The sequence below is a fragment of the Pristiophorus japonicus genome, chromosome 11 (assembly GCF_044704955.1).
Source record: "Pristiophorus japonicus isolate sPriJap1 chromosome 11, sPriJap1.hap1, whole genome shotgun sequence".
Classification (NCBI taxonomy): Eukaryota; Metazoa; Chordata; class Chondrichthyes; family Pristiophoridae; genus Pristiophorus; species Pristiophorus japonicus.
The window spans coordinates 31,519,824-31,545,889 of record NC_091987.1 but is presented as its reverse complement, the minus strand read 5'-3'; the positions used below and the strand labels follow the sequence as shown (position 1 = coordinate 31,545,889).

The following is a 26,066-nucleotide window of genomic DNA, read 5'->3' as shown; positions in this document are numbered from 1 at the left end:
CTTCTTGTGAGGGACGGTAACCGGAATTTTGCTTCCATGATGGGACTTCTGTGCCGGCGCAAAATGTCCAGCCCCGGACCACTTACCGCCCCCAACCGGGGCGATTGAGAATTTCGGCCCCTATATCTATTATGAATTTGCAATTTTCCATTGTCTCCTGGTGCTTTATATTGAGCAGAGTTTCCTTGAATCCACTGGAACATTTCCATTTGTGGGTATAACTGAGACGCTTTCAGTTAGGCTTTAAATTCACTGATCGGTTGAGTTATCTCCAAATTGACCAAGAAATATAAATGCGGGAGGGGTTGGTTAAATTAATTAATAGCCTGGGAAGCAATGTCTGACCAAATAGTAGATGGTAGAATTTTTCTCTCAGGTTCTACATTTTTATATTCATTTCAAAAAATGTTATCACAGTGCCACACTCATTGTCTTCCAAAACTGACTTAATTAAGAAGAAGTCTACTGAAGAGTCAGGGGTGAGTTAAAGAAGTGCCTTTGGTCCCAAGTTGGTATGGAACCTATATGTAAATGAAAAGACTAATTGCATCAGACCAAAACCAGAAAGGGACTATACAACCCTCTGACAGATGCTTTTTTTTTGTTATACCCTTCATAGGATACTTCCTAGTTGTCTTGTTTCTTTCAAAAGTACCTGTTGGTGTATCCTACTATACAGTCTGCATAGCGAGAAAGCAGCCAGCCTCTGATTGGTAAATAGGACATATGAGGGGTTAAATTGGGCCATGCAGTGCCTATTTTTCTGATGCTACATGCCTCCAATTGCCCCAAGATGGCGGGAAGGAAGTGTGCGCACACTTCCAACCGAAATTGTGCCACACGACATATTGGGTAAGGACAAGCATGAGCCATCCTTTACCCATGCTTGAAACAGGCGTTGGGTCATTTGCATATGCAAATAGAGGGGCCTATGCCTGCTTCAGATCCTCGCTGCAACATTGGTTTTTAATGCTGTCCGGGGCTCGGATGCCCGAAAGTGGACGCTCTCAAATTTAAACCCCAAGATGTGGAAAGTGTTAAAATAAGCGATGATTTAAATCATGTCAAAACACCCATAATCCTTGGTTAGTTGTTCACAGCATAATAAGAACATAAGAAATAGGAGCAGGAGTAGGCCATACGATCATGGCTGATCTGATCATGGACTCAGCTCCACTTTCCCGCCCGCTCCCCATAACCCCTTATCCCCTTATCCCCTGAATTCCAATGAGTAGAGGTCCAACCTACTCAATCTTTCCTCATAAGTCAGAATACTACAATATAAATGTGATTATTCTTCAGCACTTCTGGTCTGGTAGCCAGATTTAATTTGTAAATTTCAGGAAACCTGCAGTATATAGAAGCTGCCAACTTTTCACAGCATGTTGGGGAGCAGTGTCTGAGGCAGCTCAGCAGGACCAGCACCAGTGTCAAATGACAGAATTGCTTTGCTATTATATATTTAAGTTGTGTCACAGAATAAGGATTGATAGTAATAATGATAAAGGTGGCAATTTAACTTGCTGCCTGAAAGACTAGCAAAACCCATCGAAAACTTTCTTAAAAAGTGCCTTCCTACCAAAAAAAGTATTTCCTGTAAAGTGTAATTGAATAGCAGTAATAGACATTTTGAGACAGAGAAGTTTGATTGAAAGATTTGTCTTATGATTTGATCCTCCAGTCAGCATCCAGGCTCAATTATAACCCACTATAGTCCCACATGTCCATTGCCATTTATTTTGACAGCATGCAGATGTGATCTATCAGTAGTCGAAATTCAAATAATAGTTTTCCTCCGCAAGTGACCAAATGCTTTTACCTAACTCTTAAACAACTGCTGTCCTCTGCATTTAAATCTGTAATTTGAAATAACATGCATTGTGTTTGATTTTATTTAGCACCAAGATCACATTGTTTATTAAAATGAAGATCTTACTTCAGTGTCAGTGTCCTCATTAGAAATGTGCTGCATGTCCTGTGATGGTAGGCTAGCCTTGTAACTACATGTGTCACTGGATTTTATGTCACAGTGCATTGATGTTATGACAGAAACAAGTTTGCTTTTTGGCCATTAGTGCAACTAATTAAACACAGTGACACTATTGTGCCCTGCCTGCATAGTGGTCGTTGAAACAAGATTTTTCTTGTTTGACAGACTGTTGTAGGAAGATATATTTTGTTTAATATGATAGAGTGTATGTCGGATAAAAATGTGCTCCGACGAATTATTACAAGGCACTATTCCATGAAGTCAATTTAATGATGACCTTATTTATGTTCTCCAAATATTATAAGGACAGAAATTATTTTTGACTTGGTTTTAATTTTTTATGGAAATGTGTTTTCCAATAACCTAATTCATTCAGACAGTTAGATTAGTTCCAATTAGTAGAATTGATTAATCTGTTATTCTTAATCACAATATGGTTATATTCCAACCTTCATAAAGACAGCACTCTGTTTCTGAGTTGCCAGTGAAGCTAAGAAAATAATAATCCAACTTCATACCTTCCTTTGTCATATACTGTCCCTGGTTGAAGGCAAAATCAAAGATTAAAAGTAATTATGCAAAAACTAGTGGGCATATCACCATTCTCATTGCATATTCGTCCATTACCATCACCACACGGACTGCAGCGGTTCAAGAAGTTGGATCACCACCACCTTCTCAAGGACAATTAAGGATGGGCAATAATGTCAGCCTTGCCAGTGACGCCCACATCCCATAAACGAATTTAAAAAAAATGATGTTGACAAATGTTCATTAGCTGCACCATGTAAGAACTCAATGTAACGTCTTCAGTTTGGATGGCTAGAAGTTTGCAATGCTCAGTCCTCACCGTTACCAGTGAATACTGTACAGAGAGAGATGCCTACATTTGTTTTTCTAGCCAATCACAGTCACAAAATAAGTAAAGTCAAAACAATATGAAAATGTCAGAATATTTCACAGAGCAGTGCCTGTGATATTCAAGGTAAATTCCATATTCAGGCAGCTAATCTAGTTATTTTCTGTCAAAGTCGACACTTCTGAAGCATACAGTACTTATGTTTCCCTATATAAAACAATTCACTGAGCAGATTTATTCCTTTTGTTGTTCCACATCTTTGTTATTTGGAACCGTCCTCACTATCTTTTCTTCTTGTTTGCAGAAAGTGGATTTAGCAGTTGCCCCTCTCACTATTACTTACGTACGAGAGAAAGTTATTGACTTCTCAAAACCTTTCATGACTCTGGGGATTAGTATCCTCTACCGCAAGCCCAATGGCACAAACCCAGGCGTTTTCTCCTTCCTGAATCCGTTGTCCCCAGATATTTGGATGTACGTGCTGCTGGCCTGCCTTGGGGTCAGTTGTGTACTGTTTGTTATCGCCAGGTAAGGTAGAGCGAGTGCGATCTTGGGAGGGAAGGGGAAGAGAATGAGAAACATTGCTACAATAACGAAAATTGATTTTCTTTCACAAACTGTATTACAAGTACCATATCATTGATAAAGGTGATTTCTTCACTCCGGCAGTGCACACACTCCAATGTATAAAATGTTTGGTGTTCATCTCTTTTTGCAATTATTTATAACCTAATTAATATATCAAATAATTATATTAGACATACACGGCATGCATATGATATTGATGTGACACGTTCTCTACTAGTAACAGCGGTCAGGCTTTAATTTTAACATTTTGTCATTTTGCTGAGTTTTATACTTGGAAATCGGGATAGACTTGGACTGGTATCAAAGTCCAGTCAACACTATTATGGGGCTGAAATTGGTGGACATACCATCGCATACAGCCTGCGGGCCGCCGACATACCACCCAAAACCGCAAAATTGATCAAAAAATACCGACATACCGCCCGGCGGGAAATTCATCAGTGACATACCGGCAGGCGGTATGCATACCGTCCGCCCACACGGAGCACTCGACAGACCGCCCAAAAGTCCAACATTGGTAGCATACCACCGACATACCACCGGAGCTGCACACCATCTGAAAAAAGGTGGTTTTATGCCGATGGTACATTAGCAGTATGTAACTACAATATTCCTCCCCCCAGCGATCTATTCCAACAGCTCCCCCCCCCACAGAGATCTAATCACACCCCCCTCCCCCCCGGTAATCTAATCCCGCCCGGAGATCTAATCCCAACCCCCGCCAGAGAAATCTAATCACCCCAGAGAGATCTAATCCCCTCTGAGATCGAATCCCATCCATAGAAATCTCGTCCTCCTCCCCAGAGATCTAATCCCCCCAGAGAGATCTATACCGCCCCCCCCACTGAAAAACGCGAAAATAAATAAATAAATAACAATACAGCAATAGATTCTTAATTGCTTTGTGCAGTGATCAAAAACTCCGCACAAAACAATTAAAAATCTAAACGTACCTGGAGACACTTAGTGCGATCCGATATCGGCGATTTCTGGCCTCCGGACTTGCTCTTCTCAGCGGGGGGGTGGGTGGGTGACGGAGGTTGATGGAAGAGTGAGTGTGCACAGAACTCGGGACCCGAATAGTCCCGAGTCCCAGACAACGTACTCCGCACCACCGGAGCAGACCATCCATCACACTCCGCTGATGCACCGCTCAGGATCGCCCGGACCAATGTTGCCAGCGGTATCCGGCAGTGAAGATGGACCAACCACCACGAGACCGCCGAGAATCAGGTGGTTCACCAAAGTCGGGCCCATTTTATGTGTTTTATTGAGTATTCACCAGGACTAGCAAAGTCGATTGCAAAACTAGGGAATGGTGTGGAAGTTGATGCCTCCATAGCTGGGCTGCAGTGCTCTCAGTGAAAACACGCCCATTACTCAGTGAGACAGAATATCAGTGCTGGTCAGTCACTGCTAATCAATGAAGCTGATGTTGCTGATATCCTTTTAAATAGCAGCATTTTTCAAATGTAAGAGGTGTGTTTTTTTCAGATCCTGTTGTGCTGAACTGAAAAGTAATTTTTGCTGCAAAGACACATTTGACTCCAAGCTAAGTTGTCTTTTAGGATTTAATTACCACTATTCTTACCACTGGAACTGTTGATAATGTAAATTCTAAGTCTTTTTGAAGAATATCACTAGTAATTATATAGGACTTTTCACATAAGATGTGTCAACCTCGGTTTTTATATCACGATACTAACTAGAACCATGGGAATAAGTGACACTGTTTTTTAAACTTTATTTTGTGAGAGGATTCATGTATTTGTATGCCTGTCTTTCTGTCTGCCTAGCCTGATGACTGCAAACAAAAGCGTGGTCACATGACCTGTTCCCAGGATATTGCTCAATGTCTCCTGGAGCTGGATGCCAGAAACTGCCATAATGTCACTCTTATCCCCCACTCTTATCATTTTCCCTTCCATCTCTGGGAAACAGCAAAGCCTCTGCACAACTTCTCCTGGCTTAACACGGCCTGGATTGGGAATTGAGATTTGCAACCATCCCCACTCTGTGGCACTGAACAATAGTCTGGTAATGCTCAGCACTAGTAGTGACACAATTTGAACGTGTAAATAAGGGCATAATATGGCAACAAGCACAAGTAGGTGCCAAAACCACCATATTGTCCATGAATGTACGGCTGGTACATTCAGGGTTTCCTGCCCCTCCCCATGCAGAATCACACGAATAAAAGGATCTTTAAATGCATGTTTAAATGTTCTATGTGCTTGGCAGGAATCCTATCATTCTTCTTTGTGAGAAAATGTGTTCTCTTTTTACAAAAGCTGTTTGAAGGCAGAGCACACGCTGTTCACACCACCAAAAACGTGCAATTTTTTACTTTTTGCAAAATCACTTTTGCGATGGCTGTTAAAATGTATAACTGTACTCAAGACGCTCATAATTCCAACCTCCCCTCTCCATTCTAATTGCTGCACAGTAGCACTGGCACAAACAGCGCCTTTAAAATAACCTTGCCGTCATTATAAAAAGAATGCTTGCATTAGTAATGCGAGCGAAAGAAGTTTTTATTACCACCCATTCTCGTATCATTTTTACAAAAAGTAAAAGAATAGTTGAATTAATTTCAGATGTTGATCATGCTGAATTCTCTGACAGAAAATTAAACTTCTTTAAACTTTGTCAGAGATATTAGCAACACCATGGACTACCACACCAGATCAGGCCCTGTCCCATCATATGTTTTCTCTTAGATTACAATGCCCCATTACAGGATGTCACAAAACATTCTTTTCTAAATAAAGTTTTCCTCTAATGCAAGCCATTCTTTACTTCCCCTCCTGTCTTGAAGATATTGACCTAAATGTCAGGCTAGTTTTTTTTTTGTGTTGTTAACCATGGAAAATATCACAGCTGAGCCAAATCTTGTCATCACCTAATGTCCATTTACTTATCCTTTCCATCAGGAGTCGCAGGATAGTGAGCAGCAATGGGAATTCTGGCAGTTCAGTCAATTAGTCCATGAGTGTTAAGGCACTTGCAACGCTCTCAACACTGCCTTAGATGAGGTCAGCTAACTGTGCACAGAAAAAGGGACTAAACCTGGAACCTCTCTGGTCTACTACTTACTCCATGTTGTGCACTTGCCAACTGATCTAGTGGTGAAAACCACATTAGTTTGTTTTTATTGCATTTGTGGTGATGTTTGAAGCAATTAACTTATGTTAGCTTGGCCTAGTGGTGACACTCTTAGCTCGGAGTCAGAACTTTGTAGTTTAAATACCAGTCCAAGGATTGGAGCACGTAATCTAAGATGACACTTTAGAGTAGTTCTGTGGGAGTACATGCTTTCTTGAGGGTGATGTCTTTTGAATGAAGTATTTAACCAACTTCCCATTCACCTGTTTAGGTGCACGTAAAAGATCTCAGAGAACTATTAGCACTAGCTCATACTTATCCCTCGATAAATCACCAAAAAACAAGATTAATTAGACATTTTTTCTCATTGCTGTTAGTGGGAACGTGCTGTGGAAAAATTGTTTGCCTACAGAACATCAGTGATTACATTTCAAAGGCAAGTCGTTGGATCTGAAGCAATTTGCAATATCCTGAGGAAGTGAAAGGTGCTATATTTTGCATGTAATTTTTATATTATATATGGTAAGGGAACAAGATAAAGCACACATAGCATATCACTACAGCAGTATAGTAATTCACTACAGCAGTACAATAAATCACTACAGCAGTACAGTAACTCATTACAGTAGTATAGTAACTCACTACAGCAGTATAGTAACTCACTACAGCAGTACAGTAACTCAGCAGTACAGTAACTCACGACAGCAGTACAGTAACTCACTGCAGCAGTATAGTAACTCATTACAGCAATATAGTACCTCACTATAGCAGTATTATATTTACGACAGCAGTATAGTAACTCTCAGCACTTTAGTAATTGTCAGCAGTATAGTAACTTACTACAGCAGTGTAGTAATTCACTACAGCAGTATTATACTCACTACAGCAGCATAGTAACTGTCAGCACTTTAGTAACTGTCAGCAGTATAGTAACTTACTACAGCAGTATAGTAACTCTCAGCAGTATACTAACTCTCAGCAGTATTATACTCACTACAGCACCATAGTAACTCTCAGCAGTATAGTAACTCTCAGCAGTATTATACTCACTACAACAGTACAGTAACTCTCAGCAGTATAGTAACTCGCAACAGCAATATAGTAACTCTCAGTAATATAGTAACTCTCAGCAGTATAGCAACTCACTACAATATATTAAACTCTCAGCAGTATTATACTCACTATAGCAGTATAGTAACTCTCAGCAATATATTAAATCTCAGCAGTATAGTAACTCTCAGCATGTATTATACTCACTACAGCAGTATAGTCACTCTCAGCAGTGTAGTAAATCTCAGCAGTATAGTAACTTCTAGCAGTACTATACCCACTACAGCAGTATAGTAACTCTCAGCAGTATAGTAACTCACTACAGCAGTATAGTAACTCACGACAGCAGTATAGTAACTCTCAGCAGTATAGTAACTCACTACAGCAGTATAGTAACTCACTATAGCAGTATAGTAAATCTCTGCAATATAGTAACTCACCACAGCGGTATAGTAACTCTCAGCAGTATAGTAACTCTCGGCAGTATAGTAACTCACTACAGCAGTATAGTAACACACAGCAGTATAGAAACTCACTACAGCAGTATAGTAAATCACTACAGCAGTATAGTAACACTCAGCCGTATAGAAACTCACTACAGCAGTATAGTAAATCACTACAGCAGTATAGTAACTCTCAGCAGTATAGTAACTCTCAGCAGTTTTGTAACTCACTACAGCAGTATAGTAAATCACTACAGCAGTATAGTAACACTCAGCAGTATAGAAACTCACTACAGCAGTATAGTAAATCACTACAGCAGTACAATATCTCTCAGCAGTATAGTAACTCACTACAGCAGTATAGTAACTCACTGCAGCAGTATAGTAACTCACTACAGCAGTATAATAAATCACTGCAGTATAGTAACTCACTACAGCAGTATAGTAACTCTCAGCAGTATAGTAACTCACTACAGCAGTATAGTAAATCACTGCAGTATAGTAACTCACTACAGCAGTATAGTAACTCTCAGCAATATAGTAACTCACTACAGCAGTATAGTAACTCACTACAGCAGTATAGTAACGCTCTGCAGTATAGTAACGCACTACAGCAGTAGAGTAACTCACTACACCAGTATAGTAACTCACTACAGCAATATAGTAACTCACTACAGCATTATTGTAACTCTCAGCAGTATAGTAACTCTCAGCAGGATAGTAACTCACTCCAGCAGTATAGTAACTCTCAGCAGTATTGTAACTCACTACAGCAGTATAGTAACTCTCAGCAGTATAGTAACTCACTACAGCAGTATATTAACTCTCAGCAGTATAGTAACTCACTACAGCTGTATAGTAACTCTCAGCAGTATAGTAACTCACCACGGCTGAAAAGTAACTCTCAGCAGTTTATTAACTCACGATAGCAGTATAGTAACTCTCAGCAGTATAGTAACTCACTACAGCAGTATAGTAACTCTCAGCAATATAGTAACTCACTACAGCTGTATAGTAACTCTCAGCAGTATAGTAACTCAATACAGCAGTATAGTAACTCTCAGCAGTATAGTAGCTCAATACAGCAGTATAGTAAATCTCAGCAGTATAGTAACTCACTACAGCAGTATAGTAACTCTCAGCAGTATAGTAACTCTCAGCAGTACAGTAACTCACTACAGCAGTATAGTAACTCTCAGCAGTATAGTAACTCTCAGCAGTATAGTAACTCACTACAGCTGTATAGTAACACTCAGCAGTATAGAAACTCACTACAGCAGTATAGTAAATCACTACAGCAGTATAGTAACTCTCAGCAGTATAATAACTCAATGCAGCAGTATATTAACAGTCAGCAGTATAGAAACTCACTACAGCAGTATAGTAAATCACTACAGCAGTATAGTAACTCTCAGCAGTACAGTAACTCACGACAGCAGTATAGTAACTCACTACAGCAGTATAATAACTCTCAGCAGCATAGTAACTCACTACAGCAGTATAGTAACGCTCTGCAGTATAGTAACGCACTACAGCAGTACAGTAACTCACTACACCAGTATAATAACTTACTACAGCAATATAGTAACTCACTACAGCATTATAGTAACTCTCAGCAGTATAGTAACTCTCAGCAGGATAGTAACTCACTCCAGCAGTATAGTAACTCACTGCAGTAGTATAGTAATTCACTACAGGAATACAGTAACTCTCAGCAGTATAGTAACTCACTACAGCAGTATAGTAACTCTCAGCAGTATAGTAACTCACTACAGCTGTATAGTAACTCTCAGCAGTATCGTAACTCATCACAGCTGAAAAGTAACTCTCAGCAGTATAGTAACTCACTGCAGCAGTATAGTAACTCTCAGCAGTATAGTAACTCACTACAGCAGTATAGTAACTCTCAGCAGTATAGTAACTCAGTAGAGCAGTATAGTAACTCACTGCAGCAGTATAGTAACTCACTACAGCAGAAAAGTAACTCTCAGCAGTATAGTAACTCACTACAGCAGTATAGTAACTCTCAGCAGTATAGTAACTCACTACAGCAGTATAGTAACTCTCAGCAGTATAGTAACTCACTACAGCAGTCTAGTAACTCTCAGCAGTATAGTAACTCACTGCAGCTGTATAGTAACTCTCAGCAGTATAGTAACTCACTGCAGCAGTATAGTAACTCTCAGCAGTATAGTAACTCATCACAGCTGCATAGTAACTCTCAGCAGTATAGTAACTCAGTAGAGCAGTATAGTAACTCTCAGCAGTATAGTAACTCACTACAGCTGTATAGTAACTCTCAGCAGTATAGTAACTCATCACAGCTGAAAAGTAACTCTCAGCAGTATATTAACTCACGACAGCAGTATAGTAACTCTCAGCAGTATAGTAACTCACTGCAGCAGTATAGTAACTCTCAGCAGTATAGTAACTCAGTAGAGCAGTATAGTAACTCACTACAGCAGTCTAGTAACTCTCAGCAGAGTAGTAACTCACTGCAGCTGAATAGTAACTCTCAGCAGTAGAGTAAATCACGACAGCAGTATAATAACTCTCAGCACTACAGTAATACACCACAGCAGTATAGTAACTCACTACAGCAGTATAGTAACTCTCAGCAGTATAGTAACTCAGTAGAGCAGTATAGTAACTCACTGCAGCAGTATAGTAACTCTCAGCATTATAGTAACTCACGACAGTATAGTGACTCTGAGCAGTATAGTAACTCTCAGCAGTATAGTAACTCACTGCAGCAGTATAGTAACTCACTACAGGAATACAGTAACTCTCAGCAGTATAGTAACTCATGACAGCAGTATAATAACTCTCAGCAGAAAAGTAACTCACACCAGTATAGTAACTCACTACAGCAGTGTAGTAACTCTCAGCAGTATATTAACTCAGTAGAGCAGTATAGTAACTCACTACAGGAATACAGTAACTCTCAGCAGTATATTAACTCAGTAGAGCAGTATAGTAACTCACTACAGGAATACAGTAACTCTCAGCATTATAGTAACTCAGTAGAGCATTATAGTAACTCAGTAGAGCAGTATAGTAACACTCAGCAGTATAGTAACTCACTACAGCATTAAAGTAACTCTCAGCAGTATAGTAACTCACTACAGCTGTAGAGTAACTCTCAGCAGTATAGTAACTCAGTAGAGCAGTATAGTAACTCACTGCAGCAGTATAATAACTCACTACAGCAGTATAGTAACACTCAGCACTATAGTAACTCACTACAGCATTAAAGTAACTCTCAGCAGTATAGTAACTCTCAGCAGGATAGTAACTCACTCCAGCTGTATAGTAACTCACTACAGGAATACAGTAACTCTCAGCAGTATAGTAACTCACTACAGCAGTATAGTAACTCTCAGCAGTATAGTAACTCACACCAGTATAGTAACTCACTACAGCAGTATAGTAACTCACACCAGTATAGTAACTCACTACAGCAGTATAGTAACTCTCAGCAGTATAGTAACTCACTCCAGCAGTATAGTAACTCTCAGCAGTATAGTAACTCACTCCAGCAGTATAGTAACTCTCAGCAGTATAGTAACTCACTACAGCAGTATAGTAACTCTCAGCAGTATAGTAACTCACACCAGTATAGTAACTCACTACAGCAGTATAGTAACTCTCAGCAGTATAGTAACTCACTCCAGCAGTATAGTAACTCTCAGCAGTATAGTAAATCACGACAGCTGTAGAGTAACTCTCAGCAGTATAGTAACTCACTGCAGCAGTATAGTAACTCTCAGCAGTATAGTAACTCAGTAGAGCAGTATAGTAACTCACTACAACAGTATAGTAACTGTCAGCAGAATAGTAACTCACTACAGCTGTATAGTAACTCTCAGAAGTATAGTAACTCACGACAGCTGTATAGTAACTCTCAGCAGTAGAGTAAATCACGACAGCAGTATAATAACTTTCAGCAATATAGTAACACACCACAACAGTATAGTAACTCTCAGCAGTATAGCAACACACTACAGCAGTATAGTAACTCACTACAGCAGTATAGTAACTCTCAGCAGTGTACTAACTTACTACCGCAGTATAGTATTTCACGACAGCAATATAGTAACTCACTACAGCAGTATAGTAACTCACTATAGCAGTATAGTAACTCTCAGCAGTATAGTAACTCACTACAGCATTACAGTAACTCTCAGCAGGATAGTAACTCACTCCAGCAGTATAGTAACTCACGACAGCAGTATAGTAACTCTCAGCAGTATAGTAACTCACTCCAGCAGTATAGTAACTCACTACAGCAGTATAGTAACTCTCAGCAGTATAGTAACTCACTCCAGCAGTATAGTAACTCACTACAGCAGTATAGTAACTCTCAGCAGTACAGTAACTCAGTCCAGCAGTATAGTAACTCACTACAGCAGTATAGTAAATCTCAGCAATATAGTAACTCACCTCAGCTGTATAGTAACTCTCAGCAATATAGTAACACACCACAGCAGTATAGTAACTTTCAGCAGTATAGCAACGCACTACAGCAGTATAGTAACTCACTACAGCATTATAGTAACTCTCAGCAGTTTAGTAACTTACTACCGCAGTATAGTATTTCACGACAGCAGTATAGTAACTCACCACAGCAGTATAGTAACTCACTATAGCAGTATAGTAACTCTCAGCAATGTAGTAACTCACTACAGCATTACCGTAACTCTCAGCAGTATAGTAACTCTCAGCAGGATAGTAACTCACTCCAGCAGTATAGTAACTCACTACAGCATTATAGTAACTCTCAGCAGTATAGTAACTCTCAGCAGTATAGTAACTCACTACAGCAGTATAGTAATTCTCAGCAGTATAGTAACTCTCAGCAGTATAGTAACTCACTCCAGCAGTATAGTAACTCAGTCCAGCAGTATAGTAACTCTCAGCAATATAGTAACTCTCAGCATTATAGTAACTTACTACCGCAGTATAGTATTTCACGACAGCAGTATAGTAACTCTCAGCAGTATAGTAACTCACGACAGCAGTATAGTGACTCTCAGCAGTATAGTAACTCTCAGCAGTATAGTAACTCACTGCAGCAGTATAGTAACTCACTACAGGAATACAGTAACTCTCAGCAGTATAGTAACTCAGTAGAGCAGTATAGTAACTCACTACAACAGTATAGTAACTCTCAGCAAAATAGTAACTCACTACAGCTGTATAGTAACTCTCAGAAGTATAGTAACTCACGACAGCTGTATAGTAACTCTCAGCAGTAGAGTAAATCACGACAGCAGTATAATAACTTTCAGCAATATAGTAACACACCACAGCAGTATAGTAACTCTCAGCAGTATAGCTACACTCTACAGCAGTATAGTATTTCACGACAGCAGTATAGTAACTCACTACAGCAGTATATTAACTCACTATAGCAGTATAGTAACTCTCAGCAGTATAGTAACTCACTACAGCATTACAGTAATTCTCAGCAGGATAGTAACTCACTCCAGCAGTATAGTAACTCACCTCAGCTGTATAGTAACTCTCAGCAATATAGTAACACACCACAGCAGTATAGTAACTTTCAGCAGTATAGCAACACACTACAGCAGTATAGTAACTCACTACAGCATTATAGTAACTCTCAGCAGTATAGTAACTTACTACCGCAGTAAAGTAACTCACTACAGCAGTATAGTAACTCTCAGCAGTATAGTAACTCATGACAGCAGTATAGTGACTCTCAGCAGTATAGTAACTCTCAGCAGTATAGTAACTCTCAGCAGTATAGCTACACACTACAGCAGTATAGTAACTCACTACAGCAGTATAGTAACTCTCCGCAGTATACTAACTTACTACCGCAGTATAGTATTTCACGACAACGGTATAGTAACTCACTACAGCAGTATATTAACTCACTATAGCAGTATAGTAACTCTCAGCAGTATAGTAACTCACTACAGCATTACAGTAATTCTCAGCAGGATAGTAACTCACTCCAGCAGTATAGTAACTCACTACAGCAGTATAGTAACTCTCAGCAGGATAGTAACTCACTCCAGCAGTATAGTAACTCACTACAGCAGTATCGTAACTCTCAGCATTATAGTAACTCACCTCAGCTGTATAGTAACTCTCAGCAATATAGTAACACACCACAGCAGTATAGTAACTTTCAGCAGTATAGCAACACACTACAGCAGTATAGTAACTCACTACAGCATTATAGTAACTCTCAGCAGTATAGTAACTTACTACCGCAGTATAGTATTTCACGACAGCAGTATAGTAACTCTCAGCAGTATAGTAACTCATGACAGCAGTATAGTGACTCTCAGCAGTATAGTAACTCTCAGCAGTATAGTAACTCACTGCAGCAGTATAGTAACTCACTACAGGAATACAGTAACTCTCAGCAGTATAGTAACTCATGACAGCAGTATAATAACTCTCAGCAGAAAAGTAACTCACACCAGTATAGTAACTCACTACAGCAGTATAGTAACTCTCAGCAGTATAGTAACTCACTACAGCAGTATAGTAACTCTCAGCAGTATAGTAACTCACTACAGCAGTATAGTAACTCTCAGCAGTATATTAACTCAGTAGAGCAGTATATTAACTCACTGCAGCAGTATAGTAACTCTCAACAGTATAGTAACTCACTACAGCAGTATAGTAACTCTCAGCAGTATAGTAACTCAGTAGAGCAGTATAGTAACTCACTGCAGCAGTATAGTAACTCACTACAGCAGTATAATAACTCACTACAGCAGTATAGTAACTCTCAGCAGTAGAGTAACTCACTACAGCTGTATAGTAACTCTCAGTAGTATAGTAACTCACTACAGCATTATAGTAACTCACTACAGCTGTAGAGTAACTCTCAGCAGTATAGTAACTCACTACAGCATTATAGTAACTCTCAGTAGTATAGTAACTCTCAGCAGGATAGTAACTCACTCCAGCTGTATAGTAACTCACTACAGGAATACAGTAACTCTCAGCAGTATAGTAACTCACTACAGCATTATAGTAACTCTCAGTAGTATAGTAACTCTCAGCAGGATAGTAACTCACTCCAGCTGTATAGTAACTCACTACAGGAATACAGTAACTCTCAGCAGTATAGTAACTCACTACAGCAGTATAGTAACTCTCAGCAGTATAGTAACTCACTACAGCAGTATAGTAAATCACTACAGCAGTATAGTAACTCTCAGCAGTATAGTAACTCACTGCACCAGTATATTATCAGTCAGCAGTATAGAAACTCACTACAGCAGTATAGTAAATCACTACAGCAGTATAGTAACTCACTACAGCAGTATAGTAACTCACGACAGCAGTATAATAACTCTCAGCAGTATAGTAACTCACGACAGCAGTATAGTAACGCACTACAGCAGTACAGTCACTCACTACACCAGTATAGTAACTCACGACAGCAGTATAGTAACGCACTACAGCAGTACAGTCACTCACTACACCAGTATAGTAACTCACGACAGCAGTATAGTAACTCTCAGCAGTATGGTAACTCACTACAGCAGTATAGAAACATAGAAACATAGAGAATAGGTGCAGGAGTAGACCATTCAGCCCTTCAAGCCTGCACCGCCATTCAATGAGTTCATGGCTGAACATGCAAATTCAGTACCCCATTCCTGCTTTCTCGCCAAACCCCTTGGTCCCCCTAGTAGTAAGGACTACATCTAACTCCTTTTTGAATATATTTAGTGAATTAGCCTCAACAACTTTCTGTGGTAGAGAATTCCACAGGTTCACCACTCTCTGGGTGAAGAAGTTTCTCCTCATCTCGGTCCTAAATGGCTTATCCCTTATCCTTAGACTGTCACCCCTGGTTCTGGACTTCCCCAACATTGGGAACATTCTTCCTGTATCTAACCTGTCTAAACCCGTCAGAATTTTAAAACGTTTCTATGAGATCCCCTCTCATTCTTCTGAACTGCAGTGAATACAAGCCCAGTTGATCCAGTCTTTCTTGATATCTCAGTCCTGCCATCCCGGGAATCAGTCTGGTGAACCTTCGCTACACTCCCTCAATAGCAAGAATGTCCTTCCTCAAGTTAGGAGACCAAAACTGTACACAATACTCCAGGTGTGGCCTCACCAAGGCCCTGTACAATTGTAGTAATACCTCCCTGCCCCTGCATGCAAATCCCCTAGCTATGAAGGCCAACATGCCATTTGCTTTCTTAACCGCCTGCTGTACCTGCATGCCAACCTTCAATGACTGATGTACCATGACACTCAGGTCTCGTTGCACCTCCCCTTTTCCTAATCTGTCACCATTCAGGTAATAGTCTGTCTCTCTGTTTTTAACACCAAAGTGGATAACCTCACATTTATCCACATTATACATCATCTGCCATGCATTTGCCCACTCACCTAACCTATCCAAGTCACTCTGCAGCCTCATAGCATCCTCTTCACAGCTCATACTGCCACCCAACTTAGTGTCATCCGCAAATTTGGAGATACTACATTTAATCCCCTCGTCTAAATCATTAATGTGCTGGGACCCCAGTACAGAATCTTGCAGTAGCCCACTAGTCACCGCCTGCCATTCTGAAAAGTACCCATTTACTCCTACTCTTTGCTTCCTGTCTGCTAATCAGTTCTCAATCCATGTCAGCACACTACCCCCAATCCCATGTGCTTTAACTTTGCACATTAATCTCTTGTGTGGGACCTTGTCGAAAGCCTTCTGAAAGTCCAAATATACCACATCAACTGGTTCTCCCTTGTCCACTCTACTGGAAACATCCTCATAAAATTCCAGAAGATTTGTCAAGCATGATTTCCCTTTCACAAATCCATGCTGACTTGGACGTATAATGTCACCTCTTTCCAAATGCGCTGCTATGACATCCTTAATAATTGATTCCATCATTTTACCCACTACCGATGTCAGGCAGACCGGTCTATAATTCCCTGTTTTCTCCCTCCCTCCTTTTTTTAAAAGTGGGGTTGCATTGGCTACCCTCCACTCGATAGGAACTGATCCAGAGTCTATAGAATGTTGGAAAATGACTGTCAATGCAGCCGCTATTTCCAAGTACTCTTCAGTATTCTGGGATGCAGTCCATCAGGCCCTGGGGATTTATCGGCCTTTAATCCCATCAATTCCCCCAACACAATTTCCCGACTAATAAGGATTTTCCTCAGTTCCTCCTTCTTGCTAGACCCTCTGACCCCTTTTATATCCAGAAGGTTGTTTGTGTCCTCCTTAATGAATACCGAACAAAAGTACTTGTTCAATTGGTCTGCCATTTCTTTGTTCCCAGTTATGACTTCCCCTGATTCTGACTGCAGGGGACCTACGTTTGTCTCAACTAACCTTTTTCTCTTTACATATCTATAGAAGCTTTTGCAGTCCATTTTAATGTTCCCTGCAAGCTTCCTCTCGTACTTTATTTTCCCTGCCCTAATCAAATGCTTTGTCCTCCTCTGCTGAGTTCTAAATTTCTCCCAGTCCCCTGGTTCACTGCTATTTCTGGCCAATTTGTATGCCACTTCCTTGGCTTTAATATTATCCCTGATTTCCCTTGATAGCCACGGTTGAGCCACCTTCCCTTTTTTATTTTTACGCCAGACAGGGATGTACAATTGTTGTAGTTCATCCATGCGGTCTCTAAATGTCTGCCATTGCCCATCCACTGTCAACCCCTTAAGTATCATTCGCCAATCTATCCTAGCCAATTCACGCCTCATACCTTCAAAGTTACCCTTCTTTAAGTTCTGGACCATGGTCTCTCAATTAACTGTTTCATTCTCCATCGTAATGTAGAATTCCACCATATTATGGTCACTCTTCCCCAAGGGGCCTCACACAACGAGATTGTTAATTAATCCTCTCTCATTACACAATACCCAGTCTAAGATGGCCTCCCCCCTCGTTGGTTCCTCTTTTTCCTGTCCAGCTGTGCAGCAGAGCCAGCCATGGTGCCTTGAAATTGGCTGCTGCTGCCCTCCCCTGGTAAGTCGTCCCCCGCAACAGTACTCAAAGCGGTGTATCTGTTTTGCAGGGGGATGACCGCAGGGGACCCCTGCACTACCTTCCTTGCACTGCTCTTCCCATTGTCTAGTAACTCTCAGCAGTATAGTAACTCACTACTGCAGTATAGTAACTCTCAGCAGTAGAATAAATCACGACAGCAGTATAGTAACTCACTACAGCAGTATAGTAACTCTCAGCAGTATAATAACTCACTACAGCAGTATGGTAACTCTCAGCAGTATAGTAACTCACTACAGCAGTATCGTAACTCTCAGCAGTATAGTAACTCACTGCAGCAGTATAGTAACTCACTACAGCAGTATTCTAACTCACTACAGAAGAACAGTAACTCAGTGCAGCAGTATAGTAACTCTCAGCAGTATAGTAGCTCTCAGCAGTATAGTAACTAACTACAGTAGTATCGCAACTCACTGCTGCAGTATAGTAACTCACTACAGCAATATAGTAACTCACTACAGCAGTATCGTAAATCTCAGCAGTATAATAAATCTCAGCAGTATTGTAACTCACTACAGCAGTATAGTAGCTCTCAGCAGTATAGTAAATCACTACAGCAGTATAGTAACTCACTAAAGCAGTATAGTAACTCTCAGCAGTATAGTAACTCACGACAGCAGTATAGTAACTCACTATAGCAGTATAGTAACTCTCAGCAGTATACTAACTCACTACAGCAGTATAGTAACTCTCAGCAGTATAGTAACTCACTACAGCAGTATAGTAAATCATTACAGCAGTATAGTAACTCACTTCAGCAGTACAGTAACTCTCAGCAGTATAGTAACTCACCACAGCAGTATAGTAACTCTCAGCAATATAGTAACTCACTGCAGCAGTATAGTAACTCTCAGCAGTATAGTAACTCACTGCAGCAGTATAATAACTCACTACAGAAGTACAGTAACTCTCAGCAGTATATTAACTCACTACAGCAGTATAGTAACTCACTACAGAAGTACAGTAACTCTCAGCAGTATATTAACTCACTACAGCAGTTTAGTAACTCACTGCAGCAGTATAGTAACTCACTACAGCAGTATAGAAACTCTCAGCCGTATAGTAACTCACTACAGCAGTATAGTAACCAGCAGTATAGTAACTCACTACAGCAGTATAGAAACTCTCAGCCATATAGTAACTCACTACAACAGTATAGTAACTCTCAGCAGTATAGTAACTCACTACAGCAATATAGTAACTCTCAGCAGTATAGTAACTCACTACAACAGTATAGTAACTCTCAGCAGTATAGTAACTCACTACAGCAATATAGTAACTCTCAGCAGTATAGTAACTCACTGCAGCAGTATCGTAACTCTCAGCAGTATAGTAACTCACTGCAGCAGTATAGTAACTCTCAGCAGTATAGTAACTCACTACAGCAGTATTGAAACTCACAGTAGCAGTATAGTAACTCTGAGCAGTATAGTAACTCTCTACAGCAGTATAGTAACTTTCAGCATTATCGTAACTCTCTGCAACAATAGAGTAACTCTCAGCTGTATAGTAATTCTCAGCAGTATAGTAACTCACTGCAGCAGTATAGTAACTCACTGCAGCATTATAGTAACTCACTACAGCAGTATAGTAACTCTGAGCAGCATAGTAACTCTACAGCTGTATGGTAACTCTCAGCAGTACAGTAAATCACTGCAGCAGTATAGAAACTCTCAGCCATATAGTAACTCACTACAGTAGTATAGAAACGCACTACACCAGTATAGTAACTCACTACAGCAATATAATAACTCTCACCAGTATAGTAACTCACTACAGCAGTATAATAACTCTCAGCAGTATCGTAACTCTCAGCAGTATAGTAACTCACTACAGCAGTATAGTAACTCTCACCAGTATAGTAACTCACCACAGCAGTATAGTAGCTCTCAGCAGTATAGTAAATCACAGCAGCAGTATAGTAACTCTCAGCAGTAGAGTAACTCACTGCAGCAGTACAGTAACTCTCAGCAGTATAGTAACTCAGTACAGCAGTATAATAACTCTCAGCAGTATAGTAACTCTCAGCAGTCTAGTAACTCTCAGCAGTATAGTAACTCTCAGCAGTATGGTAACTCACTGCAGCAGTATATTAACTCTCAGCAGTATAGTAACTCTCAGCGGTATAGTAACTCATTACAGCAGTATTGTAACTCACTGTAGCAGTATAGTAACTCTCAGCAGTATAGTAACTCAGTACAGCAGTATAATAACTCTCAGCAGTATCGTAACTCTCAGCAGTATAGTAACTCACTGCAGCAGTATAGTAACTCTCAGCAGTATAGTAACTCACTACAACAGTATAGTAACTCTCAGCGGTATAGTAACTCATTACAGCAGTATTGTAACTCACTGTAGCAGTATAGTAACTCTCAGCAGTATAGTAACTCACTACCGATGTATAGTAACTCACTACAGCAGTATAGTAACTCTCAGCAGTATAATAACTCTCAGCAGTTTAGTAACTCACTGCAGCAGTTTAGTAACTCTCAGCAGTATAATAACTCTCAGCAGTATAGTAACTCACTACAGTCGTATCGCAACTTACTGCTGCAGTATAGTAACTCACTACAGCAGCATAGTATCTCTCAGCATAGTAACTGACTACAGCAGTATATAACTCTCAGCAGTATAGTAACTCACTACAGCAATATAGTAACTCACCACAGCAGTATCGTAAATCTCAGCAGTATAGTAAATCTCAGCAGTATTGTAACTCACTACAGCTTTATCATAGCTCTCACCAGTATTGTAACTCACTACAGCAGTATAGTAAATCACTACAGCAGTATAGTAACTCACTACAGTCGTATAGTAACTCACTACAGCAGTATAGTAAATCACTACAGCAGTATAGTAACTCTCAGCAGTATAGTAACTCACTACAGCAGTATAGTAACTCACTGTAGCAGGGTAGTCACTCACTACAGCAGTATAGTAACTTACTACAGCAGTATAGTAACTCTCAGCAGTATAGTAACTCACTACAGCAGTATAGTAACTCTCAGCAATATAGTAACTCACTACAGCAGTATAGTAACTCACTATAGCAGTATAGTAACTCTCAGCAGTATAGTAACTCACTACTGCAGTATAGTAACTCTCAGCAGTATACTAACTCACTACAGCAGTACAGTAACTCTCAGCAGTATATTAACTCACTACAGCAGCATAGTAACTCTCAGCAATATAGTAACTCACTACAGCAGTATAGTAACTCACTATAGCAGTATAGTAACTCTCAGCAGTATAGTAACTCACTACTGCAGTATAGTAACTCACTACAGCTGCAGGCACAGGTTAAGAAACGTTTCCTTACAATGGCCATTTGATAAGTGGTTAGATTTTATTGTGAAGCAGAGATGTGATTGGCAGAAGGAGGTGCAGTAAATCTCCACAATTTTGAAAGACGCTTAGCAAATAAGGGAGCAGGGCTGTGAGGCTCCTTATATATCTGCCCTCCTATATGGCTCAGAGACATGAACCATGTTCAGTAGACACCTCAAGTTGCTGGAGTAATATCACCAACGATGTCTCCGCAAGATCTTACAAATTCCCTGGGTGGACAGGTGCACAAACATCGGCGTCCTCATCCAGGCCAACATCCCCAGCATTGAAGCACTGACCACACTCAATCAGCTCTGCTGGGCAGGCCACATAGTTCGCATGCCAGACATGAGACTCCCAAAGCAAGTGTTCTACTCGGAGCTCCTTCACAGCAAACGAGCCAAAGGTGGGCAGCGGAAGTGCTACCAAGGACACCCTCACTGATAAAGTGCAACATCCCCACTGACACCTGGGAGTCCCTGGCCCAAGACCGCCCTAAGTGGAGGAAGTGCATCCGAGAGGGCGCTGAGCACCTCGAGTCTCAACGCCGAGCACATGCAGAAATCAAGTACAGGCAGCGGAAAGAGTGTGCAGCAAACCAGTCCCACCCACGCCTTCCCTTAACGACTATCTGTTCCACCTGTGACAGAGTCTGTGGCTCTCGTATTGGACTGTTCAGTCACCAAAGAACTCACTTCAGGAGTGGAAGCAAGTCTTCTTCGATTCCGAGGCACTGCTTATGATGATGATGATGATGGCTGTCATTCTTGGCTAGCACTTGCTTGTATCCTGTCTACTATTGGCTACAACAATGTATATTGTGCTTTAATAGGCTTTGTGTATTGTAATATGCTTATTTTTACTTTTGTAAAATATTGCTGTTGAGGATTCAAAAATACCAACAATATCTGTGAATAAATATAGTTAGTGTATGACACCAATGTCATAGTGTATGGTACAGGAATGGGAAACACCAGATTAACAGAAAAGAGCAGTGAGATTTTGTGAAATTAGCTGAACATTGAACTGATATTGTCACTACTGTTTGGGGGGAAAAACACACGGAAATAGTTTTGGGACTTTGATGAAGTACATGAACTTGTAACTAGATTCAAGTTGACCTATTCTCTGTTGGCCATGGAGAATTTCATATTTCCAATTGGTTCATAACAGTAGATTGACAGATGGCTCCAAGCAGGAAGTCAGCATAAACAAAGGCTATGGTGCTGATTAGAGGAGAAAGGATGATTATGCAGATAGTCTGATTAATCACTTTGAGTGATTACTGTCGGCCATTTTATTGAGTTTATTAGTCCAGGTGGGCCAAAAACTATTTTCAGTACAGCAGCTGCAAATTTAAAATGAAGAAGTTATAGCTTAGATGACTTTGGGAGTTATGTACTCCATGGTGTGACATTAAGCCATAATGAAGCGGAAGACCTGTTTCGATTGTGCTGTGTGCTGAGTGAGCCAATCTCACTTGGACTAGATGCGAGTTGTCCTTAAGTGTTCTAGGTAGAAGGTGGGCGGGGGGGGGGAGACAAGGGGGCCAGCTTTCTACTGACCACTACTCAAAAGCCCCTGTTGGATATGGGTCTGTGCACAATGGGTGACGATAGGATTGGTCTCAGCTGTGATGATCCCCAAAATTGAAAAGCCTGCCAGCATTCACTGTCTAAACTTCCACATGAAAAAGCGGTAGCTGTATGAAGTCCCAGAGTGTTACTAGCACTCACAGCCTTTGGGAGAGATGGGGGCGATAAAGATATTAAAAAAAAAATCTTTGCTACTATTGCCAACAATTATTTGGAAGGAGGCTGAAAATCCCTTAATAAATAACAGTAGTATTTGCTATTCAGCAGTCTTGCAGACAAATGGCCGCCGCGACCTGTGTGAGAACACCACCACAGGTCGGGGCTATAAATAGAGCTGGAGCGCCGGGCCCTGGAATATCATGGTGGAGGTGCGCCGAATGAGGGTACGGGGCCCAGAAGAGCCGAGGGCCCAGGGGCAGCACGGACCTGCCCACTCTGCGATGTGTGTGCGCACTTGGTCCGTGCAGCAGAACAGGTCTCCAGTCGTCCTGGTTAATCCTTGCCATTGGATAAAGGCCTAGCTCTGCCAAGCCCATTTGGTGGCTGATGTGCAATGGTCACCAGACATTAAAAAAATTCACGCACAGGCATCTTCCATCCCCTCAACTGGAGTTCAGGACTGGAACATCGGGTCCTTCATTGAATCATCTGTGAACTCTCGTGGAAGCAAGTCATCCTCGCTCAAGGGACCGCCTATGATGATGATGACAAATGGAAATATGGAATACTATGTTCTTCATTGGAAACAAAGATACTTGTACTAAACGGCTCATACATAGATACAACACGTGGAACTTCACTTAGTTTAATGAGGATACTGTGAATAAATTCACAAAGTATATCAAGTATTCGAGAGGAATATCACTATGGGCCCAAATTTGGCCCTCCCGTTATTTTGGCGCACTCACATGAGATGCACTGACTCCCTATGATCCAAACAGCGCCAAAAAGATGTCCCGAGATTCTGACCCCTCTGCCAACTCTCCCGGGGCTTGGCACAGCGTGGCGAGTCCATTGGGAGGCGGAGCTAGGGCCCTTCACCTAAAAGAGTGCCGGCAGCTGTCCGCATGCACAGTACAGCATTCGCACATGCGCAGTAACTCCTCCCATGATTGTGATGATGCGTGCCTGCAGCGTGGGACCCAACGCGTCCCGTCCCTATCCCGGGCCGAGTGGCCTGCCACACAGGCCAGCTGCTGCCTTCTCTTGGAGAGAAGTCCCGTCCCTCGGCCGGAGGTCCTTCGGAAAGGTCCCTCAGAGAAGTTCAGTCCCTCAGAGAAGTGCAGTCCCTTGGAGAAGTGCAGTCCCTCGGAGAAGTGCTGTCCAGTCCCTTGGAGGAATGCAGTGAAGTCCCTCGGAGAAGTGCAGTAAAGTCCCTCGGAGAAGTGCAGTAAAGTCCCTCGGAGAAGTGCAGTAAAGTCCCTCGGAGAAGTGCAGTGACGTCCCTCGGAGAAGTGCAGTGAAGTCCCTCGGAGAAGTGCAGTGAAGTCCCTCGGAGAAGTGCAGTGAAGTCCCTCGGAGAAGTGCAGTGAAGTCCCTCGGAGAAGTGCAGTAAAGTCCCTCGAAGAAGTGCAGCGCAGTCCCTCAGAGAAGTCCAGTCATCGGAGAGTCCTCGAGAGAGTCGGAGTCAGAGAGAGAGTCGGAGAGGAGCCAGAGTCGGCCCGCTGACTTCCTGGGCCAAGTTATGAAGGTAGGGCTTAAGTTTTATCTTTTATTTATTTATGTATTTATTATTATTGATGGTTTTTATGCTTCTTGAATGTTGTTGTGAAGGTGATAAGTGCTTTGCAAATTCCTCTCCGCTCCCTTTCCCACCGCCCCTCCCGCCATCTCTGGCTACCTGCGCTGATTTCTTAACTCTCCACAAGGATTTTCTGTGCGGCCACAAGTGGCCACATACATAGAAACATAGAAAATAGGTGCAGGAGTAGGCCATTCGGCCTACGTTGACCTAAGTTAGTTTGGAGCAACTATTAGCTGTCCAAACTGGCTTAAATGGCCAAAACTAGCAGAGGTAGCTGGTAACGCCCCCTTTTGGAAAAAAAACTAAACTTAAAAAAACTCCTAATTAATTCACTTACACTGGCGCAAATTAAATGTGTAGAATAAGGATTTTTAAGATACTCCAGAAAAATCAAGTTGCTCCAAAGAAAAACGGAGCAACTCCAGGGCAAATTTGGGCCCTATATTACCAAAGTAGTCTCCCAAACTTATTAACAGTGAAATATTTAGTGTATCAGCACACTTTGGAAGGGATGAACATTCAAATGTATTTCGGCTTTGGATGGCCAAAAGTGAACTGTTGGGTTTCAGTGGGTCCGTACTGTCTTGTGGAGCCAAAGCTAAGAACAGACTAAGGTTCTGCTGTGGATCACCCAGATTTTGCTGAAGCAGTTCCTCTTCCGAATCTAAAGCTGAATGTGGGCTGCTCACCCCTCGCACATGCTCTGTAGTCACGGTTAAAAGGACGTGTTTGCATGGTTTTCTATTTGGGGTCATTCTCTATTAATGAGCTGCTGGTTGTCATGTCCATGTCACAACAGATTACAATTTTACAGTTTATCTTCCCCTGTAATCACTGCAGTCTAATACCAGTTTAGTGCTTGGGGTTTTATAAAGATAAATATAATTTAAAGGAGTTGGGTAGTCTAGGGATGAGCACTGGTGACAGGTAAATATTGATCCATGCATCAGTTTTCTGTTCGTGAGTTTGACAAATGACCTAATTTGCAGACTTCCTCCTTCTTGTGCTGATAATGTTTTTCTACAATGGACACAGATTGAAGCTGGATAAAGGGATGCCTTTCCGCAATACCCTCTCAGAAACCATATTCAGTGTTTATAGTCTGTTTATTGGCGATTTGAGACAGTTTTTTTGTTTTTCTTTAAATCTCTGCTAAAATATAGAGACAGTAAACCAAAACACCAGGTTGTGATTACAGTAGCTGAGTGTATAATCTCCAAATTAGGGCAATCTTTCAAAACAAATTGAATTTTAAAAAATCAGAGTAATTTCTTCTGTGTAGCACTTACTCCTGAACAACACAACTCAAAAATATGTTTAAAAACAGCGGATATTACA

The 26,066-nt window shown here is 41.1% G+C and overlaps 1 protein-coding gene across 4 annotated transcripts in view; it reads left to right on the top strand.

Annotated features, from left to right (window-relative positions):
* Window positions 1–26,066, top strand: part of LOC139276000 (glutamate receptor ionotropic, kainate 1) — a 519,919-nt gene that overhangs the window by 420,239 nt on the left and 73,614 nt on the right. For all 4 annotated transcript variants that reach the window (XM_070893316.1, XM_070893319.1, XM_070893320.1 and 1 more), the window contains one exon: window positions 3,154–3,377. In XM_070893316.1, coding sequence (XP_070749417.1) covers window positions 3,154–3,377 — 224 coding nt within the window. The remainder of the gene's footprint in view (window positions 1–3,153; window positions 3,378–26,066) is intronic.